The 11135-nt window shown below is 35.5% G+C and overlaps 1 protein-coding gene and 1 pseudogene across 1 annotated transcript; both read right to left on the bottom strand.

Annotated features, from left to right (window-relative positions):
• Nucleotides 1–1721: 1721 nt before the first annotated feature.
• LOC133299395 (protein translocase subunit SecA, chloroplastic-like) lies at nt 1722–4599 on the bottom strand. Its single transcript, XM_061498852.1, has 7 exons — nt 4082–4599; nt 3921–3993; nt 3545–3751; nt 3183–3286; nt 2897–3076; nt 1789–2007; nt 1722–1736 (listed from the first exon to the last, which is right to left on the bottom strand). Exons 1-7 carry the CDS (start codon nt 4463–4465, stop codon nt 1722–1724), a joined length of 1182 nt encoding a protein of 393 aa, XP_061354836.1. The 5' UTR covers nt 4466–4599.
• A 3926-nt stretch (nt 4600–8525) lies between these two features.
• LOC133299402 (protein transport protein SEC23 A-like) lies at nt 8526–11132 on the bottom strand (annotated as a pseudogene).
• Nucleotides 11133–11135: the final 3 nt, after the last annotated feature.

The raw sequence follows: 11135 nt of genomic DNA on the forward strand, positions 1-11135 counted from the left end.
CACAAATATCTTCATTACTTACAATATTACATCATGTCTTAATTACAAATCTCATATACATGCCAAAGGACTTAACTACAAAAGGAACATGATCAAAGCAAGTAACCATGTATCAGATACCCATTACTACTACAATGATCATGCACTAAGTCCTCCAAAATACATCATGTGGCATCAAAATATACATATAGCAATGCTAAATGGCATGCAACTCAACATGTCCAGCTATCAGGTACAATCTACTCATGCTTCTTGCCTCGATCAACCTCACCTCTATCAGTACCTGAAATGATGCCCCACAACACGGGGTGAGATATACGAATATATCACAGTAAACCAGAGGTCCTTGGAGATCACTCCACCCTAAGGTTCACTTTCGATATACACATAATCATAATAGCTTAACACATTCTTATCCACAAGCATCACATGGACTTCCAAGAGAGATCCACTAAGGGTTGTTTCTCTTAGGCTCTTACCACATGGAGATCCACATAGGGCTGTTTCCAAGGGAAGTCCTTTCCTCAATCTATTCCAAGAGAGATCCTCAAAGGGCTGTTTCTCTTAGGCTCTTACCACATGGAGATCCACCTAGGGCTGTTTCCAAGGGAAGTCCTTTCCTCAATCTAGGAACCTCCAAGAGGGATCCACATAGGGCTGTTCCTCTTAGGCTCTAACCACATGGAGATCCACATAGGGCTGTTTCCAAGGGAAGTCCCTACCAATCATCCTCATCATAATACTATCACTCACAACCTCAATCACAATCCTCAACCATTACCTCATTCATTATTGCTACTTCTATAACCATTCCTCAATTACTCTTAAACAATCAAACATCAACCAATAATCATCAATCAATCATAACATGTATCAATGCATGAGCATACAATTACTATCATAATTACATATCACATCTCATAAACCATTTCTCCTCAATGGAGTATGGTGGAACACTCAATGGGATCAACCCCAAGGGTTGGTCACACCACTTGGTCCTCTTGCCCCAATCCACCAATGGTTGCACAACCAAGCAAGGAGCGTTCCTCAAGCTCCCATGGAGGTAGAAATTCCCCAAACCCCAAAATCTCACAAAGGGCCGAATTTTTGAGAGGCAATATCTCTCTCCACAATGTTCCCCACTCAAAACTAAGCTAGGATTATGAAAGAGGGCGAGATTCTAAGCGATTTAGGCTTTTGAATCACTCAAAACGGTCAAGGTTTCCTCCCTCCTCTCTCTCTTCTTCTCCCTCCCTTTCTTCTTCTTCTTCTTCTTCTTCTCCTCTGTTTGCTCGACGGGTTGGGTGGGAAAATGGGGCTCTTTTTGTAGCTTTGGTCACTTAACTTATGTTAAGTGGCTTATGTGGGTATTGGTTCATCTATCTATTCAACTACATTAATTACCAAACTTTACCCAAAAGTCTGGAATACTATTCTAGGAATATTTTCATTTTTATTTTTATATTTTGGGCACTTTTGCCTGTACCCATTTATACCCCTTAATTTCCACTGAGTACACTTTTTTAACTCCAAGTGACTCAGATTCATTTAATTAAGCTTTATACTTAATTTTACTCACTAAAACATGCTTAATTATTTAATTAAAATTAATCAATTAAATCCTTAAGTTTGGGGTATTATATACAGAAACTTGAGACTGTAGTTATTATAAGAGTTAAATCAAATGCCTGCCCAAGCAACAGCTACAGGTGCTACCATATTTATTCTCTATGCCTCTGTCAGTTAAAAGAGTTAATTGCCAAAAAGTCAAGTATAATCTTGAAATACCTGCATAACTCGACCAGTAAACTCATCCACAATTAGGACCTCTTTTCCACGAATTATGTAGTTTACATCTCCAAGAAATAGTTCTTTTGCTTTTATTGCATTTAGGACATACGAAGCCCACTGTTCTCGTGGATCATATAAATCTTTGACCCCTAAAATTTCTTCAGCATCTTCATAACCCTGTTCAGAAAGTAGAACTGTTTTTTGTTTTTCTTCCACCTGCAATGACATTTTCAGTAAGAAGAATAAGATTGAAAGATCTACTTTAATTTTAATAAATTAAGCATCTACTCCTATCAGCAGAGATAATACAAGTTATACTCCTGATGAAAATCAACAACCATCGACCATTCACAATGCATATGCAAAACTTTCATACTTGTGTTTTTTAGTCAATTTTACATATATTTTTTTAGGTTTAATGTTTCTTATATTGTAGGAGATAAAATTATCTCCTACACACACATAAAAGTGGATGGGGTCCATGTTTTCTTTTTCTCTCTCTTTTCCTCACATGGCCCCACACTTTTATGTGTGTGTAAGAGATAATTTTATCTTCTACAACATGAGAAACATTAAACCCTCCTTTTTTTTATTTTGGTTTTCATGCTTATTGGCATCATAACCTATCCATCCATATGTAAAATCTCATGAAAACGACCATATATCCGAAAAAATGTCAAAGGTCCTCCTTCACCTAATTTTCACATTCTACATTTTTAAGAATAGGAAGACGACGTTGTCCATGTATTACAAACCTAGCAAATGAAGATCTACTCTCTTCAAGTATCACCCCTTAAGGGAAAGAAATATTAATCACAAATGAACTTCACTTACCATTTTCATGTTCTCATCAGGGGAAAAAATATTAACCAATGATTTAAGCAGTCCCACTTTATGATTATTTTTTACCATATTCTAATGTAAGAATTATAAGCCGATATCAATACACACAGTTTCTAACCCTTGCAAACCCAAAACAGAATACAGACTCCCCTTCAGATGATAATATTGCTTATTAGACAAAACCTACAATGTGAGCTGAGCAGGTACAGAGAGATTAACACTACTTTAATTTCAAAATGTAAACATAGTTTAGCAGACTTACAGTGTAATGTATGTCTCGTTCAAAGGCTTCTGCTATCTTTGCAGCCTTATAATATCGATCACTGGGTTTCTCCGCAGGTCCGGATATAATGAGTGGAGTTCTAGCTTCATCAATAAGGATTGAATCAACCTCATCAATAATACAGTAATTGAAACCTCTTATGACAAGCTCCTCAACACTCTGTACATTCCACAGTTTGGAGTTCAGTGTCATATTAGAAGGACAAATGAACTATTTACAAAGCATATATTAAATGCAAGACATAAGTAAAGGAAGAATTACTTTCCGTGGCAAGATTGTCTCTTAAGTAATCAAAACCCAGCTCACTATTAGTGACATACGTTATGTCACATAAGTAATTTTCCCTTCTTAGCTCACTTGTCATATTCTCTGCCATCAAATGCCATTATTTGTTAGACTGCAACAAAGGAATAGGTTTGAAACATGATGCATATTAAAGAAGAAAAGTTAATAATGAAAAGAGATGAAGAAAAGAAACATAAAAAGCCCCAAATTAAAAACCAAGAACAAGCTTAAAAAACAACCAACGCCAAACTGACTAACAGTGGATGAACATAGATTTTAAAAGATATAGACACAGAATAAAAAAAAAAAGGGGAGGGGGCAGGAATGAAGTATGAGACATACGCTGGATGAGGCCAACCTTCAATCCAAGAAAGCGAGGAACTTGACCAACCCACTCACAATCCCGCCGAGCCAGATAATCGTTGACAGTAACAACATGAACTCCCTTCCCACTTAATGCATTTAAATAAGCTGGCAAAACAGCAACCAGGGTCTTCCCTTCTCCAGTCCTCATTTCAGCTATTTCTCCCTTATGAAGAACCATGCCCCCTACAAAACCCCGATTAACAATATTGATAAATTTTCCCCTTATGCACACATATATACAAAATTACAAAACAAATAGCACGAGCTAGAGCTAAAACCACGCTACGACATGTATAATATAAAGTGACAAATTCCAATTCCAACAACAACAAAACACAGACGATAGACTTACCTATCAGCTGGACATCAAATGGACGAAGGCCTAGAACCCTCTTCGAAGCTTCTCTTACAACAGCAAACGCCTCCTGCAATACACACACACACACAATCAAAAGCAACTTCATTTGAGAAAATAAATTAAAAAATGCATAAAATGAAAATTTCCAGACTCACAGGCAAGAGAGAATCCAAAGTCTGGCCCTGTTGCGCGCGTTCTCGGAGTGCAAAAGTCTTGTCCCTGAGCTCCGAATCCGACAATGCAGAAATCTCCGATTCCAAACCATTGATGAGGTTAACGGTTGCCGCATACTGCTTCCTCGTGGCTTCTCCGGTATCGGCGCCTTTGAAGATGCCGCCTAACAAACCTCCGAGCGAGGCTACCGCACCCGATCGGCGCCTCCTAGTTTTGGCACTGCGAGTGGAAAACGACACTGGTTGAAGCTGAAGGTCTCCGTGAAGAAAAGAGGAACCAGTTAGGGTTAGGGTTTTGTGGTGATAAGGTCTCTGCGGATTCCAAGTTTTGGAGGTAAAAGAGGAACAGAGTGAGGAAGCTGCCATGCTTTGATTTTAGAATAGTGAAGGAAATTTGAAGAAATAATTTATAGTGAGAATTTTGGTTTGCACTACGAAGCTACGTTTCATGGGAAACAATAACTACTAACAAGTGATAGTGATGCACCCAACGGAGACAAGTGAGTTCTACGACTGAATTCTAATGGATAGCATTAGGAGCCAGGAAGATCGATAAGATAAGGAGAATCTATTATTGTATAGGCAAGCCTACGAGGAGTACGGGTGCAACTGTCTCCAGAAACACGTGCATTACTTGACTTAAATTTTTTTTTAAAAAAAATGGAAAAACTCGTATATGTTTTAATTGAAAAAATATATTTAATAATACAAAAATTAAAATTATAAAGCATGAATTTTATCAATCTAATATAATTTCATGCAATTTAAAAACTCCTGTAAGGTTGATTAAGTTTGCAAAATTTTATATAATTTAAAAAATAATTGTTACTTTATCATATCATTTTATTTTAATGCATAACATGATTATTAAAATATAAATAAATATCAATTATTCATCCTTTTGTATTTATATTATTTAAATTAATTATGCATATAGACCATTTTTTATAATTTTAATTTTCTTTAAACATTTCTTAATTTATATTTTTTAGTTTTACCAAAATTTTAAAATACCCGTATAGATATTATATTACATAGATACGAAGGTCAAAAATTCTTTTAAATATTATCATTTAATGATTTGATTAGTTATTACATTTTATGAGAATTTGGGACACAAGTGTTCATGACCTATGATGCACCGACACTGACACGGGATACGACACTTCGACACGTTAATTTTAAAAAATGCTAAATTTCAACACGTTGGGACACATTTTTATATTAAATAATATTTTTAATATATATAATATAGTTTACATTTAATACATATAGCAACTCATAATAAATCATATAACTAATCAAATATTCAAATTCCATAACATAAACATTAAGCACAAATAATAGAACATCCCAAGAATGTAGAGTGTAGATCACTCACAAGTTCAATTATTTTCATCTCCATCTTGAATAATCATGGCCTCTATCTCTGGCTCATCAAGGGAAAGACTAGCAAATTGAAGATCTCCAACATCATCAAGTGAACCGAATGTATCTCCAGCAATATTCCATATTTGATTTTCTCCTTGTGCATAACTAGGAGTCTTTCTTGATAAGAGTCGAAGATTGCTATGCATATAAACCAAGTCTTCAGCACGTTTTGGAGTGATTTTATTCCTCTTGATGGAATGCACAAAAGAATAAGTACTCCAATTGCGTTCGGCACATGATGAAGAGGAGGGTTGTTGCACAAGTCTCAATGCTATTTTTTGAAGCATCGGTATAAAGTACCAAAAAGTAGCCACCAAGATTTCGGATCCATAGTGTATTGAGTAAGGATGGCATCAAAATCGCCAAAGGTTCCACTATTGCTAATAAAATCTGCATACTCCAAACTAATCCGACTTCGGACCTCCATGCCAGGAAAGAATCTCCTTAAACAATTTTGTCGCTCTTGAGTAAGCTCTAAATCCATGTGTGGAGGAACTCGACTAGAATCTTCCTGAAGCCATTGTTGACTATAGTATCTAAAACAGAAGCAAAAAAAAATCAACAAATTGTCAAATTATATTAAGAGGAGTATTAATTTTAAACTGAATCATATTTAAAAACTTACTTGGGATTCAAAGCATGTGCCAAACAGTGTAGTGGAGTTGAATTTTTTGTCCAACGATCCACAAGAATGCGATGCACCACATCATAAAAAGAGGAGCTCGCTTCCATCATCTTCCCATCTTTATGATATATAGCTTTCTTCACTTTCACAATCATTGAATCCCACATATCATATATCAAGTGAAGACAAGCTCTATCAGTGTCACAAGCTCTGATCATATCATAAATAGGAGCAGTGAAGACAAGTATGTAATCAACTGAATCCCAAAAACAATATCCAATAATTTTTCCTTCACAAGTCTGATCCTCCCAAGATTAGCATCTCTATAAATATTCCATTTTAGCATTGGTTGAGAACGCTATGAAATTGATACGTTTCAGAATCTCTCAGCAGAAAAAAGAAAAAGTATGATAATCATAATATTGTCCATATATCATAAGAAAGAACAAAAGGAAGAGCATGAGACAGAATACTGCAGAAACTAGTTGCAAGAGAGACAACAACTATGTCCAGGAGATAATTTACATGCCTTAGTACCAGGGAGAGAAGAGTGCAGACGATAATTACACAGTTGAGAACAATAAATTTGAGGGGTTGGTTGAGAACGAAGAACACACCTGGAAACTAGCACTGACGAACGACTAGGTGAGGGACGGAGAACGATGGAAGTGAGGAAGTGAGTTTGAGTGGTATGATTTAGGGCTCAAAATATTTGACCAATTTATTTTATTTTAAAATTATTTTAATTTTATAAAAATGTCAAAAAAATTACATTGGTACTCTTTGACCGTGTCAAACATGGTCAAAATCGCGCATCGGGATAGTCAATGTGTCGAAAAAAGTTGATTACGTGTCGGAACGTGTCGGTGTTCGACACGCTTTTTTCCTCCAGAATCACGTATCTGTGCTTTGTAGTTCATGACTAATCCTTTTAAATGGAGCTTCACCCAATATCTAAACCTTATTAAATGTGTGTGAGAGGAAGAGATCCATTTATATTGTGTGTAAATGTTAAAATCAGTGTTGTTAAACCCGACCCGGTCGGGATACTGGGTCACTGGTCGGTCCGATTGACCCGGATATATATAGATATATAAGAATATATATAAATATGAACATATAAATTCAATTATATTTTCCATATTTAAAATGAATTAAACAAGATTCACTAAATAAGCTAAAAAACATGAAGTATAAATAAATAAAAATGCATGCTATTACTATGTCAATTTAAATTGCAACTCAGAATCACCATAAATATATCTCTCAATGACACTGAACTCATATTTTTCAAATTCAATTACATTATAATGACATATGTCACATTCTCTAATTTATTATTTCACAAATTACTTCAATACTGGAAACTAAGAGGTCATTGTAGAAGAATATACTAGCAAATAAAATTACAAAAAAATTTTAAAATGAGTTTTACATTTTTTTTTGATAAAATGAAAGAGTTTTGATTTTTTTTTTAAATGCATGACCCGACCGGGTCGCCGGGTCACTGGGTTTGTCCGGGTTTTGACCAGTTTGACCGGATCGATGCATGATCAGTTCAATGCTTGACCTGAACCGGTCTGATGACCGATTCGTCGGATTTCGGGTCGGGCCAGGTTTTACAACAGTGGTTAAAACTCATACTAATCATTTGACTATCAATTTTATTTTAATCTAATAATTCTATATTACCAAATTTAAAATAAACATAATAATAGTGATAAACTATTTATTTAGGAAAGAAAATAATCAAACATGATTTTAATGATGAGAATTATTAATAAAATATATGAATTTACCATGTTATTAAAAGTACCTTTTAACATTTTAATACAATTATGAAAACGCAAAAGAATTTTATTCTTCTTGTTAAATAACACCCAAGTTGACCAAACGATGATAACTCAATTGGCTAAGCAAGTAGCGGCGAGAACATATGCTCAATCCTCTCCAATATCAAAACAATGAACCAATTGCAATATTTCCAAAATAAAAAAAAAAAATAACACGAGTTGTGGATAAATTTTTGGGCAAAATATTGATCTCGATACAAAACATGCTTAAATAATTTTGTGTTTACATCACCTTGTCTTTTATTTAACTCACATACTGTTTAAATGATTATCTTGATGACCACGAGAACATATTTTTGTCCCAATAACGCTCATTCTAACGCAACCTTCGGAACAGTAGCTCCCTTCCAAAATTAATCTCAACAATGAGAAGTACTGTCAGCTAAACTTTCAGCTCTTGGATTTAAGCTTCGTCAACTTACGGAGATTAAAGAAAATCATTAGCAATCTAACAACTGTTACAAATACAAATGTAAGAGAAACCTTTATTGCTCTATGATAACATCTTAACAGCCGTCCTGTACACTGTGACGAATTCTTTTCATTTGTGCCACAGTTTAAAAAACAAAACAAAAAAACTAAAATTAATGGAAAAATAAAATAAAAATCAATAGGAAGCACTGAAGCGAGTGTTTAGGGGACAAACGCAAGAACATTGTATTACACAAATCACACAAAAAAAGAATAAGAAACGAGTCCCCTGGTGCTTGAAAGATGCAGCTCCCAATACACGTGAGGGTAAAAATCAGGTTGGTTCTGGTGGTACCACTTTTAAACTTCGCATCCACTCACAGAAGCTAGGATCATCGAAGTGAAGGAAACTGCATTTTAGCTTTGTTCGTTGTTCTGATGTCAACCACCTAAGTTGTGGGAATCTTGCCTCCTGCAAAGGTTTTATCGTTCAATTAGTATCCATAATACATAGGGAACTTGTTGGCAGTACAATCATTGTTAAATTTTTTTTTTCACAGTTTCACAAAAGAAAACATGATGTGTTGCTCACCTGCTCATAAGGAGGATCCTTGTGTGCAGGTATGAGTCGAGAAACAAAATATCGAGCCTGTGAGCTACCCTCCTGTTTCAAATGTACATGTCTGTTAAAAATTAAAATTTAAGTTCCAAGAAGGAGATGGAACAATGAAATATGCAGATCAAAACATGCAGGGTGTGAATAGTAAAGAAAATAAACCTTAAATGAAAGGATACGAGGAGCTGGAAAACGGAATTCAGTAAGCTCTTCAGCCAATGTCCGGCAAGCAGCTAAAGCAGCAGAACTTCTTGCTTCATCAGCTGCAAGTTCAGCACCCTAAGATCCAACAATCAATAGAAAAGAAGTTTTAAAATATTATGAGAAAAAGGAAAAAGAGCAAGAAAGTGAAACTAACAGTGAAAGGAACCACAAACACAAGGAACCATATTTAATTCACTATGGTTCTCACACATCAAGGTTCTGAGTGTCAAAATAACTTGTATACAAGCTAGAAGAAAATGAATACTATTTTTATGAATGCAAAGTAGACTTTTGGTCTACTTAACTTTATTGAAGTTAAATTTCTGTATCGCTAGTCTTATTTTTTTTTATAACACTGTTGCTTGCCTGCATAATTTATTAGTAAGCAATTGACGTAGAACTCTAATTGCTGATGTGACACACTTTTGCGACAAGGCATTGTATCACTTTATCTCCAGCAAAGTCAACAAAAAAGAGTGTCATCTGAATCACATCATCAAATTTAATGCCACATCAGCAATAGAGGGATTTATCATGTCAGCAAAGGTGGATCAACATCGACAGCAAATTCACAAGTGGACTTGATCGTATAAATTTGAAAAATATAAGGGTAACAATATTTTAACTGAAAACTGGCGCCAAAATCAAATTATGGTAAAGCTAAGACGACCAAAAGTATAATTAAGCTTGAAGTATGAATTACTGTTGTGAAGACAGACCTTAAAATAAAAGGTAAAACATAAGAAAGATGACTCAACCTTCCATTATAGTAAGGGAGCAATGCCTATCGGCAAAAAAAGCCACTCCACCAGACTCAATATGGTTTCTAAATTTCAAAATACAATGTTTCAAGTCTATTAAGATTCAAGCTACTTCTTTCTTCTATTAATTACTATACATGGCAGTAATATGGTATGTATGATAATTTGCTATAGTAACTTAAAGGCTTGATGGGAGGAGTGCAGTAACTAAAATAGGTTTCAGTTAGCACCATAATCCCCCAAAAGGAGGAGAGAAAAAAACAGAAAGATAATAAGTAATTTATCTGCAACAACATAGTCCATAGTCCAACTAAGATGCCATGCGAGAAGCCTAGAGCAGAAAGAGGATATTCAAAAGTGGCATACCAACCAAATGAAGACATCAGTGCCATGGTCGAGAATAACAGCAGCATCAGACTGCATAGCAAGATCATAAGCTGGTAGCTCCTCAAAAGTACCCCCTTCCCGGTGCATAAGACACCGAGGAGCCACCATTCGAAGTGATAGATCAAAGGATGCATTCAGAAACAGATTCCGCAGCACAGACCTCTCATCTTCATGGCCAACAATGCTTCCCAATAGTGGTCCTCTTTTGAGGTGGAAAAGGAGCTCCGATAAGAGAGAAAGCTCCTTTGGAAAGCAGTGAAGTTTTGATTTGGGTAATTGGGACCCAAATTTTAGAGCAACATCCTTGATTCTTTCATCTATTGTTGTTCGCATGTCAATTGCATCAGAACGGTTTTTCGCTTGTAATAGAGTCCTCTTTGCAATGAAGACAGCAGCCACTTCATCTCGAATACTCTCAAGATAAGCCGAAATACTATCTACAGTTGGCAGTCTAACAGTAATGACCCTCGATACATCAGCTTGATATACATTTGAATATTGAATTGCAAACTGGAAAAATACACAATCATTTTTTATATCCAATATAAAGAGCAGTGTCATTTTTAAACGTCTCATGGGTGTCTACATGTGCCTCTTCACCAGGACCAACAACTTGAGTTATGAGAATATTGTTCTAGATGCGTAATTCTAACAAACCATGAGAGCCTGCTGATCTGGCAGCTGCCCTTTGCAAATTAACGCCAAAAGGCTTCCCCAAATCATCATGGAGAACCAAAACCCCACCTGA

The sequence above is a fragment of the Gastrolobium bilobum genome, unplaced genomic scaffold (genome assembly GCF_033153095.1).
Source record: "Gastrolobium bilobum isolate Gb01-03AN ecotype WA unplaced genomic scaffold, APGP_CSIRO_Gbil_v1 utg10013, whole genome shotgun sequence".
Lineage (NCBI taxonomy): Eukaryota > Viridiplantae > Streptophyta > Magnoliopsida > Fabales > Fabaceae > Gastrolobium > Gastrolobium bilobum.

Coding starts and splice junctions, on each gene's coding strand:
- LOC133299395 (XM_061498852.1), bottom strand. CDS start 4,465: ATGGCAGCTTCCTCACTCTGTTCCTCTTTTACCTCCAAAACTTGGAAT. Junction 3,752..3,920: donor ATTTGATGTCCAGCTGATAG/GTAAGTCTATCG, acceptor GGGGTTTTGTAG/GGGGCATGGTTCTTCATAAG. Junction 3,077..3,182: donor TAAGAGACAATCTTGCCACG/GAAAGTAATTCT, acceptor TGGAATGTACAG/AGTGTTGAGGAGCTTGTCAT.